At 48.8% G+C, this 19566-nt stretch overlaps 1 protein-coding gene across 1 annotated transcript in view; it reads left to right on the top strand.

Annotated features, from left to right (window-relative positions):
• The first annotated feature begins 4407 nt into the window (after window positions 1–4407).
• Window positions 4408–19566, top strand: part of LOC134758759 (mitogen-activated protein kinase-binding protein 1-like) — a 26563-nt gene continuing 11404 nt past the window's right edge. The window contains exons 1-9 of the mRNA XM_063707732.1: window positions 4408–4495; window positions 15443–15505; window positions 15738–15795; window positions 16517–16687; window positions 17076–17213; window positions 17479–17661; window positions 17891–17908; window positions 18182–18342; window positions 19111–19300. Coding sequence (XP_063563802.1) covers window positions 16526–16687; window positions 17076–17213; window positions 17479–17661; window positions 17891–17908; window positions 18182–18342; window positions 19111–19300 — 852 coding nt within the window. The 5' untranslated portion in view covers window positions 4408–4495; window positions 15443–15505; window positions 15738–15795; window positions 16517–16525. The remainder of the gene's footprint in view (window positions 4496–15442; window positions 15506–15737; window positions 15796–16516; window positions 16688–17075; window positions 17214–17478; window positions 17662–17890; window positions 17909–18181; window positions 18343–19110; window positions 19301–19566) is intronic.

Here is a 19566-nt window from a genome sequence, read left to right as displayed (position 1 = left end):
TAGTCTGGGAAACCTAGTGAGACCCTGTCTCTACAGACAAACAAACAAAGAACAAATAATTAATTGGGCATGGTGATGCACACATATAGTTCCAACTACTTGGGAGGCTGAGGTGGGAGGATCACTTGAGCCCGGGAGGTCAAGGCTGCAGTGAGCTATGATCATGTCATTGCACTCCAGCCTGGGCAACAAAGCAAGACTCTGTGAGAAAAAAACAAAAACTAATACCAATCCCTTTCAAACTCATCCAAAAAATTGAAGAGGAGGGAGCGCTTCCTAACTCATTCATTGAGACCAGCATTACCCTGATACCAACACCAAAGTACAAGAAAACCATAGACCAATATCCCTTATGAATATTGACGCAAAAACCCTCAAAAAATAGAAGCACAATGAATTGAGTAGCATAGTAGAAAGATTATATATCTGACCAAGTAGGATTTATTCCTAGAATGCAATAATGGGTCAACATACAAAAAACAATCAATAGAATATACCATATCAACAGAATGAAGGGGGAAAAACATGACTATTTCAATTGATTAAAAAATGATTAGAAAAATCATTTGACAAAGTCAAACACCCTTTCATGATTTAAAAAAAAAAAAAAAAAACACTCAACAACCCAGAAATAGAAGGAAACTTTCTCTAGTTAAAGGCCATATATAAAAACCCCACAGCTAGCATCATATAATCAATGGTAAAAGACAGATAGCTTTCCCCCGAAGACCAGGAACAAGAGAAGGATGTCCACTTTTGCTATTTCTATCCAATGCAGTAGTAGAAGTCCTAGCCAAAACAATTTGGCAAAAAAATAAAAGGCCAGGCATAGTGGCTCACACCTGTAATCCCAACACTTTGGGAGGCCGAGGCGGGTGGATCACCTGAGGTCAGAAGTTCAAGACCAGCCTGGCCAACATGGTGAAACCGTATCCCTACCAAAAATACAAAAAATTAGCCGGGCGTGGTAGCAGGTGCCTGTAATCCTAGCTACTTGGAAGGCTGAGGCAGAAGAATCCCTTGAACCCAGGAGGCAGAGGGTGCAGTAAGCTGAAATTACGTCACTGCACTCCAGCCTGAGCAACAAGAGTGAAACTCCATCTCAAAAAAAAAAAAAAAAGAAGTTAAAGACACAATGGAAAGGAAGAAGTAAAATTATCTCTGTTCACAGATGATATGATCTTATACAGAAGAAATCCTAAACGATCCACAAAGAAACTGTTAGAGATAATAAAGAAACTCAGCCAAGTTGCAGGATACAAAATCAACTTGCAAAAATCAGTTGCATTCTATACAGTAGTAATGAACAATCCAAAAAGAAACTTAAGGAAACAATCTCAGGCTGGGGACGGTGGCTCATGCTTGTAATCCCAGCATTTTGGGAGACTGAGAAGGGCAGATCACTTGAGGTCAGGAGTTCGAGACTAGCCTGGCCAAGATGACAAAACCCCATCTGTACTAAAAAAAAAAAAAAAAAACAAAAAACAAAAATTAGCTGGGTGTAGTGGCTCATGCCTGTAATCCCAGCTACTTGGGAGGCTGAGGCAGGAGAATAGCTCGTCCCCAGGAGGCAGAGGTTGCAGTGAGCCGAGATCACAGCACTGCACTCCTCCATGGGCAACAGAGCAAGACTCCAACTCAAAAAAAAAAAAAAAAAAAGAGAGAGAAAACAATTCCAAAAGCTACAGTTATCAAAACAGTATGGTACAGGCATAAAGACAAACATATAGAACAATGAAACAGAATAGAGAGCCCATAAATAAACTCTCATGTACACGGCCAAATGATCTCCAACAAGACTGTCAAATCCATACACTAGAGAAAGAATGCACTCTTCAATAAATGGTGTTGGGAAAAATGGAGATGCACATGCAAAAGAATGAAGTTGGACTCTAAGTTTACACCATAAACAAAAATTAACTCAAAATGGATTAGAGACCTAAACTTAAGACCTGAATCTATAAAATTTCAGAAGAAAATGTAGAAAATTTGACATTGGATTTTGCAATGGTTTCTTGAATATGACACCAAAAACACAGGCAACAAAGGCAAAAATAGACAAATGGGACTAGATCAGACTTTAAAACTTCTGCACAGCAAAGGAGACAATCAACAGAGAAGACAACTTACAACATGAAGAATGGGAGGGAATACTTGTAACACATACATTTTGATAAAGATTAATATCAAGAATATATCTAAAAACTCTTACAACTCTTCAACAACAAGCACAACCAAATAACTTGACTAAAAAATGGGCAAAGGACTTGAATAGATGATTCTCAAAAGAAGACATACAAATGGCCAATAGGCACATGGAAAGATGCTCAACATCCTAATCATAGGGAAATGCACATGGAGACCAATGAGATACCATCTCACACTCCTTAGGATGGCCACTATAAAGAAAACAAAAACAGAAAACATCAAGTGTTAGCAAAGATGTGGAGAAATTGGAACCTTTATGCACTGTTGGTGGGCACATAAAATGACACAGTTGCTATAGAAAATAGTATGGAGGTTTTCTGCAAGATTAAACATAGAATTACTGAGCCAGGCAAGGTGGCTCACGCCTGTAATCCCAGCACTTTGGGAGGCCAAGGCGGGTGGATCACGAGGTCAGGAGATCGCGACCATCCTGGCTAACATGGTGAAACCCTGTCTCTACTAAAAATACAAAAAATTAGCCGGGTGTGGTGGCGGGTGCCTGTAGTCCCAGCTACTCAGGAGGCTGAGGCAGGAGAATGGCGTGAACCTGGGAGGTGGAGCTTGCAGTGAGCCGAGATGGTGCCACTGCACTCCAGGCTGGGTGACAGAGTGAGACTCTGTCTCAAAAAAAAAAAAAAAAAAAAAATCTGAACAGGTTCTCTAGGAGTACTTTTTGAGATGGCGTCTCACTGTGTCACCCAGGCTGGAGTGCAATGGCGTGATCTCGGCTCACTGCAACCTCCACCTCCCAGGTTCAAATGAATCTCGTGCCTCAGCCTCCTGATTAGCTGGATTACAGGCACCAACCACCATGCCTGGCTAATTTTTGTATTTTTAGTAGAGATGGGGTTTCAGTATGTTGGCCAAGCTGGTCTCAAACTTCTGACCTCAAGTGATCTGCCCACCTCGGCCTCCCAAAGTGCTGGGATTACAGGCGTGAGCCATTGCACCTGGCCCCTCTAGGAATACTTTTAATTCTGCAGTTGGAGCAATAAGAGAGAAGGAGAAACTCCAAAACTGTCCTAATTGATTCTGAGCCTCCCCTCTCTAGAAACTGGCCTGGACTAAGAATAGACCGCCCTGCCACAAGCATCCACCCTAAGTGTTTCTGGTTTACATTGCCCTCTTAGGGCCTCTGAGACTCTCCTCAGGTTGGTGTTTTCATAGCAGAGTGCTGTCTAGCCTGTTCACATGTCCGCCCTGCATTCTGAAGCCCCACTCTCTGAGCCAGGGGAGATGAGGGACATTCTTGAGCAGAGCCAGTGCAGGGAGTGCACAGTCCTGGAGCAGGTAAAGACCTGGAGCAGCAAGTGAAAGACCCAGAGCAGAGGATGACATGGAGTGACAGCAAGAGGTTAGAGGGCAGTCTCAATCTCACTTGGCATTGTCTAGCAGAAAGACCAATGAATTAATTTGAGGTTAGTTCGTGTGGGTCCTGAGGCCTGCAGACAGTGTGGGGTAACACTACTAATGATGAGAGTGATGAGTGTCTCCCGTGGCCGTGTCCTCTCTGAATCGCTGAGCATTTTATCTTTCATCTCTGTGGGAGTTGCAGCTTAATAATAATAATTAGAGTACCCTGAGCATCGGTGCTTTGTAGAACACAGCATTAAGCCCTGTTTCTGCCTCCTTGGATTGTAGTCTGTATGAACTGGCAGACATTTGGGAGGTGGAGCCCTCTGACAGAGGGGAAGAACATGATAGAATGCAAAGGTCAGGGATATTCTGAGTCACCTAATTGATACCTAACATTCTTTTGGCTCTTGGTAGGTCAGAGTAGCCTTTCCTTCATGCCTGCCAAAGCACAAAGATCAGTGGCCTCACCCAAGTCTCACAGACCCAAGAGTCTAGTCTGGGGATCCCAGGCTCTAGCTTATACATGGTACCTTCCTGGTTTTGGGGAATGCTTGTTCCTCTGTGGCCATGAGTTATGCTTTAACGAGTTGGTGTTCTTTCCTGTGGTACCAGCAGACTGAGCCCTGCCAAAAATAGGTGATGCACGCTGGGTTTTTCCTGTGTGATCAAGAAGTCCGGTGGGCAGAATAGAGGTAGCTGCAGAAGTCATAGCTTCATTCTCCTGAAGACATGGGTGTCTGGAAAGTAGCCACTGCCTCAGGACGGTCCCAGGTACCTTCAGCACCTTCCTCCCAAACACACTCTGTCTGTAACATGTGACTTCTGTCTTCCTCTAACAGGTGACCTTGGAGAAGGTGCTGGGAATTACAGTGTCTGGAGGCAGAGGACTTGCCTGTGACCCCCGATCAGGTTTAGTTGCTTACCCAGCAGGGTAAGTAAGCGCCTTGGAAGAGATCTTGATGCATGGGAATTTATAGCCACGCTAGAGCAGTTGGGATGGGCAGGGATTTTCTGGTATCTTCTGGAAGATAGATACAGGTTAATGTTTTCTTGCCATTTTTGTAAAGAGACGCAGGACCAGGTAAAGGTTCTTTGTCGGGTGCTGTCGTTGTTGCCATCCTGTCCTGCTTTTCGGTTATCTACCCCACCTCCCACACACAGATTTACACTTTATGTTACGCACAGTTCCCAGCACCATCTTCAGTAACTACCTTCCAGTCATTTAAAAAACAGCTTTATTGAGATGTAGTTCACATACCATATAATTCACTATTTAAAATACCCAATTCAGTCGTGTATTCACAGAGTTGTGCACCCATCACCACAATCAAATTTAGGACATTTTCATGACCTTGTTCCCTTTTTTTTTTTTTTTTTTTTTTTTTTGAGACAGGTTCTGGCTCTGTCGCCTAGGCTGGAGTGCAGTGGCTCGATGTCGGCTCACTGCACCTCCGCCTCCAACACTCAAGCAATCCTCCCACCTCAGTCTCCCGAGTAGCTGGGACTACAGGCGCACTGCCCCATGCCTGGCGAATTTTTTGTGGAGATGGGGTTTCACCACACTGCCCAGGCTGGTCTTGAACTCCTGAGCTCAAGCCATCCACCTGCCTCAGCCACCCAAAGTGCTGGGATTACAGGCATGAGCCACTGTGCCTGGCCCCATTCCTATCAGTCACTTTTCATTCCCCACCTTACCAGACCTTCATCCCTAGGCAACCACTGTCTCCATTAATTTGCCTATTCTGGATATTTCATAAAAACGGAATCAGATAACACTGTATTTGGCCTTTTGTAACTGGCTTCTTTTTGTTGCTCATCCTGGAGTGCAGTGGTATGATCATGGCTGACTGCAGCCTCAGCCTCTTGCCTTAGCCTCCTGAGTAGCTGAAGCTATGGGTGTGTGCCACCGTGCCCAGCTAATTTTTCCATTTTTTGTAGAGACAGGGTCTAACTCTATTGCCTAGGCTAGTTTCGAACTCCTGGGCTCAAGCAATCCTCCCGCTTCAGCTTCCCAAAGTGCTGGGATTACAGGCGTGAGCCACCACGCCTGGCCAGCATAATGTTTTCAGGGTTAATCTATGTCACAGCATGTATCGCTACCTTATTCCTTTTTGTGGCTGAATAATATTCCACTGGATGGATGTAGCACATTTTATCTATTCTTCAGTTGATGGACATTTGGGTTGTTTCTACTTCTTAGCTATTATGAATATTCATCTGTTCTAGTCACTTTGAGAGAGATCAGTGCCATAGAAGAGAAGTAGGGGAGTGGGGCTACTATGCTTTCTCTTGCTGCCTTTTCACTCCTCTGCTCCTACAAGTGGGAAACCTCCAACCATAGTTTCTTCAGGCTTCTGGAGAAAGCTTGGAACCCCTCCTGCTTCTGGCTCACTCTGTTCCATGCTGATAGGCACAGGAATGTGAAAATGAGTAGCGCTACTGCTGTACTTTTCTTACTCTACCATTAACTTGTTAATGCCTAGTTCATTCCCCAATGTAATTTTCATAGCAACTTTTATAGTTTTTATACTAGATACGTGATTTGCTTAGTTTTATCACCTCATCAAAAAAGCTTCCTTTATCAGGCTGGGCCCGGTGGCTCACGCCTATAATCCCAGTACCTTGGGAGGCCAAGGTGGGCGGATCACTTGAGGTCAGGAGTTGGAGACCAGCCTGGCTAACATGTTGAAACCCTGTCTCTACTAAAAACACAAAAAAATTTGCTGGGCGTGATGGCGGGTGCTGGTAGTCCCAGCTGCTTGGGAGGCTGAAGCATGAGAATCACTTGAACCCAGGAGGTGGAGGTTGCAGTGAGCACAGATTTCGCCACTGCACTCCAGCCTGGGCGACAAAGAGAGACTCTGTCTTAAAAAAAAACAAGGCACCACCAAAAAAAGCTACCTTTATCAATCAAGTACAGTCATGTGTCACTTAATGATGGGGATATGTTCTGAGAAATGTGTCATTTGGCAATTTCGTTGTTGAGTGAACATTACAGAGTATACTTACACAAACCCTAGATAGCCTACTACATACCTAGGCTACATGGTGTAGCCGGTTGCGCCTGGGCTACAAACCTGTACAGCAGGTTACTGTACTGAATACTGTACGTAATCTTAAGACAATGGTATTTGTATATTTAAACATAGAAAAAGTACGGTTAAAATATCATATAAAATATATTTTAAAAAGGCACACCTGTATAAGGCACTTACCATGAATGGAGTTTCCAGGACTGGAAGTTGTTCTGGGTGAGTCAGTGAGTGAGTGGTGAGTGAGTGTGAGTGCCAAGAACATTACTGTACACTTGGCCATACTAAATTTATTTTAAAAACATACATTCAATAATAGATTAACCTAACTTACTGTAACTTTCTTACATTTTATAAACTTTTTTTTTAACTTCTTGACTCTTGTAGTAACACTTAGCTTAAAACACAAACACAGTACAGCTATACAAAAATACTTTTCTTTTATCTTTTTTCCGAGATGGAGTCTCCCTCTGTCACCCAGGCTGGAATGCAGTGGCACGATCTTAGCTCACTGCAACCTCTGCCTCCTGGGTTCAAGTGATTCTCCTGCCTCAGCCTCCTGAGTAGCTGGGATTACAGGCTCCTGCCACCACACCTGGCTAATTTTTGTATTTTTAGTAGAGATGGGGTTTCGCCATGTTGGCCAGGCTGGTCTTGAACTAATGACCTCAGGTGATCCGCCCGCCTTGGCCTCCCAAAGTGCTGGCATTACAGGCATGAGCTACCGTGCCTGACCCAAAAGTATTTTCTTTTTATCTTCTATAAGCTTTAAATGTTGTTTTTAACTTTTTAAACTTTTTTGTTAAAAACAAAGACACAAACACACACATTAGCCTAGCGCATAGAACTACATAGGGTCAGGATCATCAAGATGTCACTAAGTGACAGGAGTATTTTAGCTCCATTATAATCTTACGGGACTACTGTCATACATGCCCTTCACTGTTGACCAAAATGTTATGATGTGACGTATGACTGTACTTATTCTATGCCAGGTACTTTTCAAGCACTTTATATGAATTATTTAATACTCTGAGCAACTATTATCACCCTCATATTTTAGAGGAGGAAATTGAGATTCAAAGAGGTCAAGCAGGCCGAGTGCAGTGGCTCACGCCTATAATCCTAGCACTTTGGGAGGGCAAGGTGGGCGGATCACCTGAGGTCAGGAGTTCAAGACCAGCCTGGCCAACATGGTGAAATCTTGTCTCTACCAAAATACAAAAATTAGCCTGGCGTGATGGCGGGTGCTGGTAGTCCCAGTTACTCGGGAGGCTGAGATGGGAGAATCGCTTGAACCTGGGAGACGGTGTTTGCAGTGAGCCGAGATCGCGCCACTGCAATCCAGCCTGAGCGGCTGAGCAAGACTCCATCTCAAAAAAAAAAAAAAAAAAAAGAGGTTAAGCAGGCAGGGTGCAGTGGCTTTGGGAAGCCAAGGTGGGAGGATTGCTTGAGACCAAGAATTTGAAACCAGCCTGGGCAACATAGTGAGAACCCTGTCTCTACCAAAAAGTAAAAATAAAAAAAATGAGCTGGGTATGGTGGCATGTGCCTGTAGTCCTAGCAACTGGGGAGGTCGAGGCAGGAGGATTGCTTGAGCCCAGGAGGTGAAGGCTGCAGTGAACTATGATCGTGCCATTGCACTCCAGCTTGGGTGACACAGTGAAACCCTGCCTCTTAAAAAAACCAAAAGGGTTAAAGAGTTTGCTTGAGGTAACATAGCTAGTGTGTGTAATGGGGTTCTAACCCAAGTAGTATGACTGTAGAGCTCTGATTGTTAAAATGGCACAGAGTGGGGGAAGACCACACTGTTTTTTTTTGAGACAGACTTTCATTCTTCTTGCCCAGGCTGGAGTGCAATGGCACGATCTCAGCTCACCGCAACCTCCGCCTCCTGGGTTCAAGCAATTCTCCTGCCTCAGCCTCCAGAGTAGCTGGGATCACAGGCATGCGCCATCATGCCCAGCTAATTTTGTATTTTTAGTAGAGATGGGGTTTCTCCATGTTGGTCAGGCTGGTCTCGAACTCCCGACCTTAGGTGATCTGCCCACATTGGCCTCCCAAAGTGCTGGGATTACAGGTGTGAGCCACTGTGCCCGGCCACTTTCTGCTTATTGTTAACAAATTGCTTTTCCTCTAAGCTGCCTACCTGCCCTTTGAATGAGAAGAGCCCCATTTATGGGCAGCTCAGTCTGTGCAAGGGAGACTTCTGCCCCTGGGTTTGGGGTCAGTGTCTCTCCCAGGTGGTCCTCTGGTGTTTAATGGCTGCAGTAAGGGTGCTGTGGGAGCCACACGGGCTCTGCCTGGCGAAGGCTGGGCTAGGCTCCATTTTCCCCTAGAGAAGCAAGTTGATGGAAAGACCTCTCTACTGGATAAGTTTGTGCAGCCTGCCTCAGAGGAATTCCACTTGTTCTTGCCTCTGCCTGGGAAAGCCAGGTTCCCTCTTGTTGGAGGTGGGGCTGGGGTAGCACAGGCAGAAGAGGCCTTGGGGTGCTGCTTGGTGCATGCTGAGCCCTGTGTCCCTGCCCCGGGGAGTGTGGAGTCCTGCCCGCTTTCTTCCTCACACACCCCTGGACTCCAGGCCTGGCCTTTAAGGGCATGTGCTTATGCATGTTTATGAGCAGGTCTCAGCTCAGTGCATGTGCCTGGGAGTCATGATCCTTCCAGATGGTGTACAGGCTTTTCTGATGGAACCTCTAGTAGGTTTCCTAAGTGTGTCTGCTTGGCTTAGGCCATCCCTGGGCAGTGCCCCTAATCTGTTCCCTGACCTTCTGGTTTCTTAGAACTTGAAGTTGTCTGTGCAAATGGCTTCTTTTCTGGGTGTTTGAGTTTTGCTGTGTTCTAGAACTCCCTGATGTGCTGCTGCGATGTTGGGGGCCACCAGATTCTGTGTGAGCACAAGCAGGTTCTTCACCTCCCTCCTTGTCTCCCTGCTTTTCTTATCTGATCATCCTTACACTGCCCCCAGCCCCCATGCTCTTGTTCCTCCTGTGCCTGTTGCTTTGGGAGCCAGCTCAGGTATCCTAGAAACAAGGAGAGAAACAAAACTCAGAAAATTCTCTGAGGCCCAGAGGCGAATATCAAACCAAAACAAAGTTTTCTGAAAGGAAATGGAACAGCACAGGAAAGGAGGGTGGGCAGTGTGTCAGGCAGAGGTGGGTAGGAGCTCCAGGCTGAGCATGGAGCCTGTCCTAGTGGCTCCTACATCCCTTGGCCGTTGTTTCCCCACGGGAAGCCCCCCTACTAGAGGATGCCAGACAGCCCCTTTGAGAGACTTAATTGAGTTGAACACCCTTAATTGAGTTGGGCCTTTTCCTCAGCCGGCTGGTGGAAGGTTGATGGGCCTTCAAGCCCAGCACAGCCCCTGTGCCCCTGTGCCCAGTCCTGAGAATGGGTTTCTCCTGGCTCCCATGCCAGAATGGCCTGGGTGAGTGCCCTGCGCACAGCTGCTCCTCTCCCGCTGGGATGGGAAGTGTCCCAGCGAGGTGACGGGGTGTATCTGGCAGCTAAGAAGAGACCTCTTGGTTGATTTAAGTGGGGAGGAGAAGAGGGAACCCCTGCTCTCCTGAGGAGGCCCTCCATTTACTCAGCCCATGTTAAAATTGATGCTGAGATCCTCAGCTTTGAAGCATTGCACTGGGTGTGACAGAATTCTCCTCCTGAACTGTGTTCTCGTGACACCTGAGCTGAAGGAACACAGAGCTACCTTCTTACTCGCTGTAGGGTATTCGCCAGGGACAGTAGAGAGACCATGTGGGCCTGAGAGAAGAAAAGGTTGGGACTTGGTGCCCAGGATCATGCAGTGTGTTAGCAGACAGGCCTGTGACCTCAGTGTTCTGCTCTTTCCACCTCTACGCTGCCCTTGAGCATCAAGGAGTCCTAAATGCCTGAGGTACAGGAGAACCATGGACCTCTCCCCAGGGCCCTCATTCACACTCTGCTACCCAGGAGGTTCCTTGGCAGCCAGGGCTTTGAGATCTTGCCCCTAGTGACTTGAAGATATATTCACTTGTTTACAAATAATTACTGAGGGCCTATCATCTAGGCCCTGGGAAATTAACAGTAAGTAAAATAGACCAAAAATACCATCCTCACAGAACTGGCAGTCTGGTGTGTGAAGACGGATCCCCACCCCCAGTGTAAGTTATAAGCATGATTACAAATTGATGTGTGCTTTGGAAACAGTAGAAGCAGTAGCAGTGACGGAGGTAGGGTTGTAATGATAAATAGGGCTGGAGGGCGACATTTGAGCGAGGCCAGAAGCCCCTTTGGCATGCTTCTGTGAGTCATTCTCAGATTTTACCTGGTCTGAAAGAAAACATTTCAAAAGCCCAGGGTCCCTGGTTGACCTTGTGTGTCCTGCTCCCTGTGTCTGTGCTGCCCCATGCATAGCTCATCCCATCCGGGGGATGGAGAGTGGTAGGAGGTGGATCCTATGGGAATCCTGGGCTCTTTGTGGTAGCAGCAGGCCTGGACCTGTGTAGGGAAGGGGGATGTTGAAGGCTTGGCCCTTCCTGGGCAGTGGGCCCAGCACCTGGCACCAGTACTCCACAGCGTGACTCCCCCAGGCTGAGGCCTTATGTCCTTCCGTGAGAGTGAGCAGCCGCCCTGCACCCTCAGGTGCTGAGTCGCAGGACTCAACTGATTGGGCCAACCCAGCCCTTGGCATGTGGTGGATCCCAGCCAGCACTGAGCAAGGGCTCACCCTGCTGGGCAGGGTCAGGGGATGTGGAGAGAAAGATTGATACAAACTGTGCCCCGCACTCCTCTCCCCAGCTGACCTAGGAGCTTGCTCAGAGTTCACCAAGAAGGCTGAGAGGGCTCCTTGGTGCTTTTGATAACAGGTCAGGAGGGCCTCAAGTCAAGCACACAAGGAGCCCTGGCCATGCTGCTCTCACTTCAGCATCTGCGTTATCGTCCCTGCATGTGTAGCTGCGACCGTGGTTGCATGTTCTCTTTCTTTTGTTGGATGGCTTCCAAATATCAATAATTAGAAATAAAAATAGTTGCTTAAGGGACGACCTCTGTGTGTTTCCTTTTCTTACTTAGCTCTTCCATGGCACACCTGAGAATTTCTTAGGCTATACTGGGGGCAAGGGGATGTTAGAGGAGGGAGAGATTGCCTCATTGCCTCTAGCCAGTCATCCTTCTATCTACGTAGTGTTCCTACACACACACACGCATCATTCACCCTTCTTCCACCATGGAGCGGAACATAGGAGAAGGAGGAAACAGAGGATATTGTGTCCCAGGAAGACTGAGTTTGTATGCAGTGACTTGGAAAGTGTTTTAAGCAGTCTGATGCACTACCCTTTAAAGGCTGAAATGCTGCTTTGGGATGAGAATTAAGGGAAAACTCGTAAACTTGCAAATAGATCCCAGTTTTTCTGGATTTGGAATATGGTTGGCTGGATTATGCATCGAGTCAATTCAATTAGATCAACTCTCAGCTGAAGCCCTTTACCATGGTTCCTGTGTAACTAATCAGAAAGCTAGGGAACCTGTCCCCATTCAGACTAGAGCCTTTGCTGGAGAGAGGAGTCTGTAGAGGGCCTCAGGTCAGCACAGATTGCAGGAAGGTTCAGAAAATGTTGTTTAACCACTGAGAACTTTCTGGGCTCTGAATTCATGATAGTGGCAGGCCTGGGGCTATTACTTTTCATATACTGCATGAAGTATTAAAACCTAAATATCTAAATCTGGCTGGGCACAGTGGCTCACGCCTGTAATCCCAACACTTTGGGAGGCCAAGGTGGGTGGATCACCTGAGGTCAGGAGTTTGAGACCAGCCTGACCAATATAGTGAAATCACATCTCTACTAAAAATATAAAAAAATTAGCCAGGCTTGGTGATGGTTGCCTGTAATTCCAGCTACTGGGGAGGCTGAGACAGAAGAATTGCTTGAACCCGGGAGGTGGAGGTTGCAGTGAGCTGAGATCACGCCACTGCACTCCAGCCTGGGTGACAGAGTGAGACTCCATCTCAAAAAAAAAAGAAAAAAAAATCTAAATCTGTGCACTTTGAACTCTTATAATTTTCTTTCTTTCTTTCTTTCTTTTTTTTTTCTTTTGTAGACCTAGTCTCACTCTGTCACCCGGGCTGGAGTGCCATGGTGTGATTTTGGCTCGCTGCAAGCTCCGCCTCCTGGGTTCATGCCATTCTCCTGCCTCAGCCTCCCCAGTAGCTGGGACTACAGGTGCCCGCCACCACGCCTGGCTAATTTTTGTATTTTTAGTAGAGATGGGGTTTCACCATGTTGGCCAGGATGGTCTCGATCTCCTGACCTCATGATCTGCCAGCCTCAGCCTCCCAAAGTGCTGGGATTACAGGCGTGAGCCACCGCTCCCGGCTCTGTTATAATTTTCATTTGCCTGCTCAAGAGCGATGGGGTGCAGAGTTTCCAGAGCCATCTTGCTTTTGTCATACTTTTGTTTTTTTGAGACAGAGTCTAGTTCTTGTCGCCCAGGCTGGAGTGCAATGGCATGATCTCAACTCATTGCAACCTTCACCTCCTGGGTTCAAGCAATTCTCCTGCCTCAGCCTCCCAAGTAGCTGGGATTACAGGTACCCACCACCACACCTGGTTTATTTTTGTATTTTTAGTAGAGATGGGGTTTTACCATATTGGCCAGCCTGATCTCGAACTCCTGACCTCAGGTGATCTGCCTGTCTCAGCCTCCCGAAGTGCTGGGATTATAGGCATGAGCCACTGTGCCCAGCCTGTCATACTTTTTAAAACCCTCCTGACTGTGACATTCTAGAAGGGGAAGCAGGAGACTAGAAGGTGGTATAAAAAGAGAAAGGAGTTGAAGACCAGCCTGGGCAACATGGCAAAACCCCATCTCTACAAAAAATACAAAAATTAACTGGGTATGGTGGCATGTGCCTGTAATCCCAGCTACTTGGGAGGCTGAGGTGGGAGGATTGCTTGAGCCCAGGAGGTCGAGGCTGCAGGGAGCTGTGATGGTGCCATGGTGCCACTGCAGTCCAGCCTGGGTGACAGAGCGAGACCCTGCCTCAAAAAAAAAAAAAAAAAAAAAAAATGAAGGAAGGGCTGAGCCAGGGTGGCATGAGCCTGTAATCCCAGCTACTTGGGAGGATGAGGCAGGAGGATTACTTGAGCCCAGGAGTTCAAGACCAGCTTGGGCAACATAGTGAGACCTTGTCTCAAAAAAACAGAGAAAGGAAACAGGAACAAGGAAAGAGTAGGAAATGGAGAAAGAAGGAGAAAAAAAAAAAAACAGGAAGAGTTGAGGGGTTAGAGGAGAAAATGATGTGACTCAGGAATTCCACAGCTGTTGGTCAGCCTGGCAGTTCTGGGCATATCTAGTCACATCGGAGGTCCCAGTGTCCCCAAATTTGCATATCGAAGTGGTTTATTGAGCCCAAGATGCTTAGCCCTCACTAGCAACTTGCACCTATCTCCCTTCAAGTTTCCAGCCAGTAGTGGCGTTCAGATATGGGGGCTGCAGTGGGGTCGCACTAGGGAAAATTAGGTCTGGGGGAAGTAGCTGTCTCCTCTTTCTCTCCTCCCTGCCTTTCCTATTCGCAGTCTCCAGGCTTGCTCTTGTCTGCTATTTCCAGTGCTAATGAAGAGTTGAGGCAGAAGGGGGCAACGGGCCAGGGCCTGCTGACAGCCAGGAGGCCTAAAGAGAAGCTGCCTGGCTATTGGCCTTTGGCTTCTTGCCCCCGATTCCTACTACCCAGCTTCCGTCTCCGGAGCTGCCTCTGGAAAGGCAGGACCTGATTCCATCCAGCAGCCTTGCTGCCTGGCGGGAGAGGTTGCCCCCACCTTCTCTGCGAGGCAGGCAGAGTCCCTGATTCTGCTTCTGGCAGTCGGGGGGCTCTTCTCAGGTTTCTTGGGGCCAGAGATTCTCAGGGTGGGGCTTGGGACCTCTGTGGCACTGTAAGGCTTTCCCAGGCCTTCTCAGGCTATCTCTATCCCCCACCCCATCTTACTGAGCCTCTCTGCTGTGTGGCCCCTGCCTCGCCTCCCACTTCCTTCCTTATCCAACACATGGAGGGTGTGGGGGGCCAGCTCTTGCCAAGTACACACGTGGGTGCACACGTGAGAGGCCTTACATCTTAAGGCACACATGCTTGATACACGTGTGGCCCCAAGCCTGTGAACGGGCTGTGCACCCGAGGCCTGCTTTGCCCAAATCACATTTCTTCTTCCCTCCTACACCCCTTCCTGGGGTATGCACAAGGGCTGCGGGATGGCCTGTGTCCCTGCTGCCCTTTGTGGGTATGGCCAGAGATAGAGCTGGTATTTAGGGGCCTGGCTGGGAGGACAGGCTTCCAGGGAACCCTTTCACCCTCATGGGGCTACAGAGATAGTTCCTCTTGGGTGGGGAAAAGGAGCAAGAACAGGTTGCCAGGAGAAAGCAGTGGAGGCTGGGCACGGTGGCTTATGCCTATAATCCCAGCACTTTGGGAGGCAGATCACTTGAGTTCAAGAGTTTGGGACCAGCCTGGGCAATGTGGCAAGATCCTGTGTCTACAAGAAAAAAAAAAACAAAAAAAAACAAAGATTAGCTTGCATGGTGGCACATGCCTGTGGTTCCAGCTACTAGGGAGGCTAAGGTGGGAGGATTGCCTGAGCCTGCAAGTTGAGGCTGCACTGAGCCATGTTTGCACCACTGCACTCTGGCTGGGATGACAGAGTAAGATCCTGTCTCAAAAAAAAAGAAAAAGAAAAAGAAAAGGAAAAAAACAGTGGTGCCCTTCTGAGCTCTTTCTACCCAGCTCCCTCTGCCAGGTGACTGGAAGTCCTGGGTGGTCTGGAGGGCTCCTGGGGGAGCTGTGGTTTGCTGCTGAGCCTGTTGTCTGCTCATCTCCTCAGGTGTGTGGTTGTGTTGTTCAATCCCCGGAAACACAAACAGCACCACATCCTCAACAGTTCCAGGTAAATGGGCTGGGGTCCTCAGGATACCTCTTCCTTCTGGGAGCTATGAGAAGGGCACTGTCTAGAGTCTCTATGGCTCTAGGGGCTGGGGCCTGGTTGGGCCCTAAAGCCAGATGGGGAAGTGCCACATGTGCCATTGGTGTCTGCTGGTCTCACCTTTTGAGAGGCTGGGAGGGGGCTAGGCTTAGGCCAGGCTGCCAGTGCCCCTCTGAGCCTGCCCCATCTCTTGCAGGAAAACCATCACTGCCCTTGCCTTCTCCCCTGATGGCAAGTACTTGGTCACTGGAGAGGTGAGTGAGGAAGAGGGCTGGCAGTACTGTAAAGAGGGCAGGTGTCCTGGCCTCCGCAGAGAGCTGCGGTCCTAGGCCTGCTGTCACTTTGGCTTCTGAAACAGACACCAAATCCTGGTTTTTGCTATACCTTAAAATAGTGGTTCTCAAGCTTTAGTGTACATCAGAATCACTTGGAGGGCTTGTGAAAGCACACATCACTAGGCTGGTCCTCAGAGATTCTGATTCTGTAGGTCTGGGATGGGAGTCTGAAATGTGCATTTGTAACAAGTTCCCAGAGAGTGCTGATCCTGCTGGTGAAGGAAGTGTGCTTTGGAAACCACTGCCTTAACTATTCCTTACCCCCGGGGGCCCCCTGCTGGGCTCAGGAGGAACGCTTCTGTCCCGGCGGCATAGTCTTACTAGGGGCAGAAATAGACCTGAGTGGTAGTGGCTCTCAATGCCGGCTGCCCATCAGAACCATTCAGGGAGCTTTGAACAACCTGAAGTACAGACGGCCACCCAGAGATGCTGACTAAAATCCGGGGCCACTTTCTTCCTGGTAATCACTGTTGCCCTCAGATCTTTATCATAGTTCCTCTGTACCCTGCCCTGACTTTTGGCTGGGGAAGTGACGGTATCTAGTAGCTGAGGAGGCGAGGGCCCCGCTCTGGAAGACGAAGTGGGGCTGTATGCCTGTGGAGAAGTCAAGAACTCACTTCCAGTTCTTGCCTTCCTGCAGAGTGGGCACATGCCTGCCGTGCGGGTTTGGGATGTGGCAGAGCACAGCCAGGTGGCCAAGCTGCAGGAGCATAGGTACGGTGTGGCTTGTGTGGCCTTCTCTCCTAGCGCCAAGTACATTGTCTCTGTGGGCTACCAGCATGACATGATCGTCAACGTGTGGGCCTGGAAGGTGAGTGGCTGGGTGGGGTGGCCTGGCAGCCTCACAGGGGTCAAGTGTCAGCTGGGGAGGCAAGAGGCTGCTGACCTGCACCGCTCCATTCCACCCCACTGAACCATTCTCATTCTAGAAAGTTATTTGAAGCAGAAAAGAGCAACTGTGTGGCCAAGCATGTTGGTTGAAGGGGCTAGCTTTATGCCTTCAAGGACTTCTGCAGGAAACGAATCTTTTCAGCTCCTCTAGAAAGGGATTATTTCCCCACCCCTCTTTTTCTGGCCAGTAAATTCTGGAAAGAAACACTTTTTCAAGTACAAATTCTAATTCTCCTCCATTGTCTGAGTCACTGTCTTCTTAGCTCCAAGAGACAGAGCCTTGATTCTTCCTTTGGCATCCCCTCCAGAAAAACACTGTGGCGGCCTCCAACAAGGTGTCCAGTCGGGTGACAGCAGTGTCCTTCTCTGAGGATTGCAGCTACTTTGTCACTGCAGGCAACCGGCACATCAAATTCTGGTATCTCGATGACAGCAAGACTTCAAAGGTGAGCTGCTGAAGCTGGGAGTAGCCACCAAGGCCCCTGGCAGGGCCTGCCCAGCCCACCCCAGGAGACTCTGCCCCACTTGGGCCTCTCTCTGCATTCCCAGCAGTCATGCAGAAGTTTTGGATGAGCCAGATGCTGTCTGGGCTGAGGAGTAGGCCCAAAGAGCAAGGAGGTGCTGGAGGCGTCCCCTGTACTCTCCTAGGGCCTAGTTTCCAGGGGCAGGCTCTGGGGTGGATGGGGGTGTAACAGTGGTGTGCCTCCACAGGTGAATGCCACTGTGCCCTTGCTGGGCCGCTCAGGGCTGCTGGGAGAGCTACGGGACAACCTATTCACTGATGTGGCCCGTGGCAGAGGAAAGAAGGCGGACAGTACCTTCTGCGTCACGTCCTCAGGGCTGCTGTGCGAGTTCAGTGATGGAAGGCTTTTGGACAAGTGGGTGGAGCTGAGGGTAAGTACCTCCGTCCCCAGGGGTAGGGTCTGCTCATGTCTCAGCTCAGGGGAGAACTAGTGCCCAGGGCTTCAGACTAGGGGCTGGTCCCTTGTGCATACGGGAGATTCCCAGGAGAACGAAGCTTGGGGGAGCTAGAGCTTGGCCCATTTCCAGCCCTTGGTGATCTGTATAACTGCCTCCTCTCTGCTCTTTCTGTCTCTTTCCCCTGCTTTCCTCTTCCGCTCAGAACATAGACAGCTTCACAGTAAGTGGTGCCTGCACCTTCCTCTCTTTCTCATGCTGTTTCTTTCTCTTCACTGGGCTTTTCCTACTGGATCGTCTGGTGCCTAGAAGAATCCTCTATTCCTAATCCCTGGCTGGACAGGGCTGAGGGGCTCAGAACAGGGCAGCTGGGCGGCTTTTCCCTTGCCCCTGCCTTGGCCGGTCCCTCCTCTTGGCAGGTGGCTGTTGATGGGTGGGGAGGAGAGAAGACTGAGTGGGCAGGTGGCCTTGCTGAGCTGAGCCACTCTGCCCACAGACCACAGTGGCCCACTGCATCTCTGTGAGCCAAGACTACATCTTCTGTGGCTGTGCTGATGGCACCGTGCGCCTTTTCAACCCCTCTAACCTGCACTTCCTTAGCACCTTGCCCCGACCCCATGCTCTGGGGACAGACATTGCTAGCATCACCGAGGCCAGGTGAGCTACGTGGGCCCCCCTTCCTCCATTTGTAGCCTTACCCCTGCCCAGTCTTTCTTGTCAGTGCCTCAGGGAGCAGGTGAAGAGTGTATTGATGCCCCAAAGATTATTGGGAACACCTCTTTAGACAGAAGAATTTGGGTTTATCGGTACTTGTTGCAACCAAGGAGACCCCACCCCATGGAGAACTGTGGAGAGTCTCAGTAAGTGGGTGTTAGGAGGGACATATGGGATTTGGGTTTGCGTTGGGTGATTTTAGGAATCGTTCGAGGGATTGAAGTATTCTGGTTGGATGCTGTCAGGAACTAGGGGCGATTCTGCAGTGGAACATCTTGTTAATTTATCTAAGAGGTGAAGGAAAGGTAGGGGGCTAAAGCTGTGTTTGGTCAAGAAGCCGCCAGCAGTCATGTAGATGGGAAAGGCGGTGTTTGATCATTGTCATGGTTCGTTGTGGTTTGTATGGTGATCTTGTTTTTATCTGTGCACAGAGTAGTCTTGTTTTTGTTTTGCCCCATCACAGCCATAGAAGTACCTTGTCTAACGTTGGTGTTCTGTGAAGCTGTGTTTATCCGAACACCATGGCCCAGCAGCTAGTGCTGGGTCAGGTTCCTGCTGATGGCTAGTAGGGGCTCCTTTCTTCTCTCAAGCAACTACTTCCAAACCTGCAGGTCCAGGGAGGGCTCCTCACACACTGCTCCTTCCATTGTGGATTGGCTTCTCTTTTCATTCCCTTCAGTCTGACCAGTGTGCCCTGTCCTCTCCCTACAGTCGCCTCTTCTCTGGAGTGGCGAATGGCAGGTATCCAGACACCATTGCCTTGACCTTTGATCCTACTAATGAGTGGCTGTCTTGTGTGTACAACGATCATAGCATTTATGTTTGGGATGTGAGGGACCCCAAGAAAGTGGGCAAGGTGTACTCGGCTCTGTATCATTCTTCCTGCGTCTGGAGTGTGGAGGTATGTGGGCTGGCTGGCTGGCTGGAGACTGGCCAGGTTGGCTGGGATACCATTTTGAGGACAGAAAGTAGGGATCCCCAAGTATAATCTTAGATTCCTGCTGCCTCCCTGTTTCTCCAGTGACCTCCCTGGGATAGATCCTGGGGACTGAGTTTGAATGCTACAGGCTTCCCCAGTGTGCCCCATCCTTAGTTTTGCCTCAGTCATCTTGGACAAGTTATTGAATTTGACCAAGCCTCAGTTTCCTCACCTGTAAAATGGTGTAC

This window comes from Gorilla gorilla, chromosome 1, assembly GCF_029281585.2.
Source record: "Gorilla gorilla gorilla isolate KB3781 chromosome 1, NHGRI_mGorGor1-v2.1_pri, whole genome shotgun sequence".
NCBI lineage: Eukaryota > Metazoa > Chordata > Mammalia > Primates > Hominidae > Gorilla > Gorilla gorilla.
The sequence above is the reverse complement of the archived record's forward strand: the minus strand, read 5'-3'. Positions and strand labels throughout refer to the sequence as shown.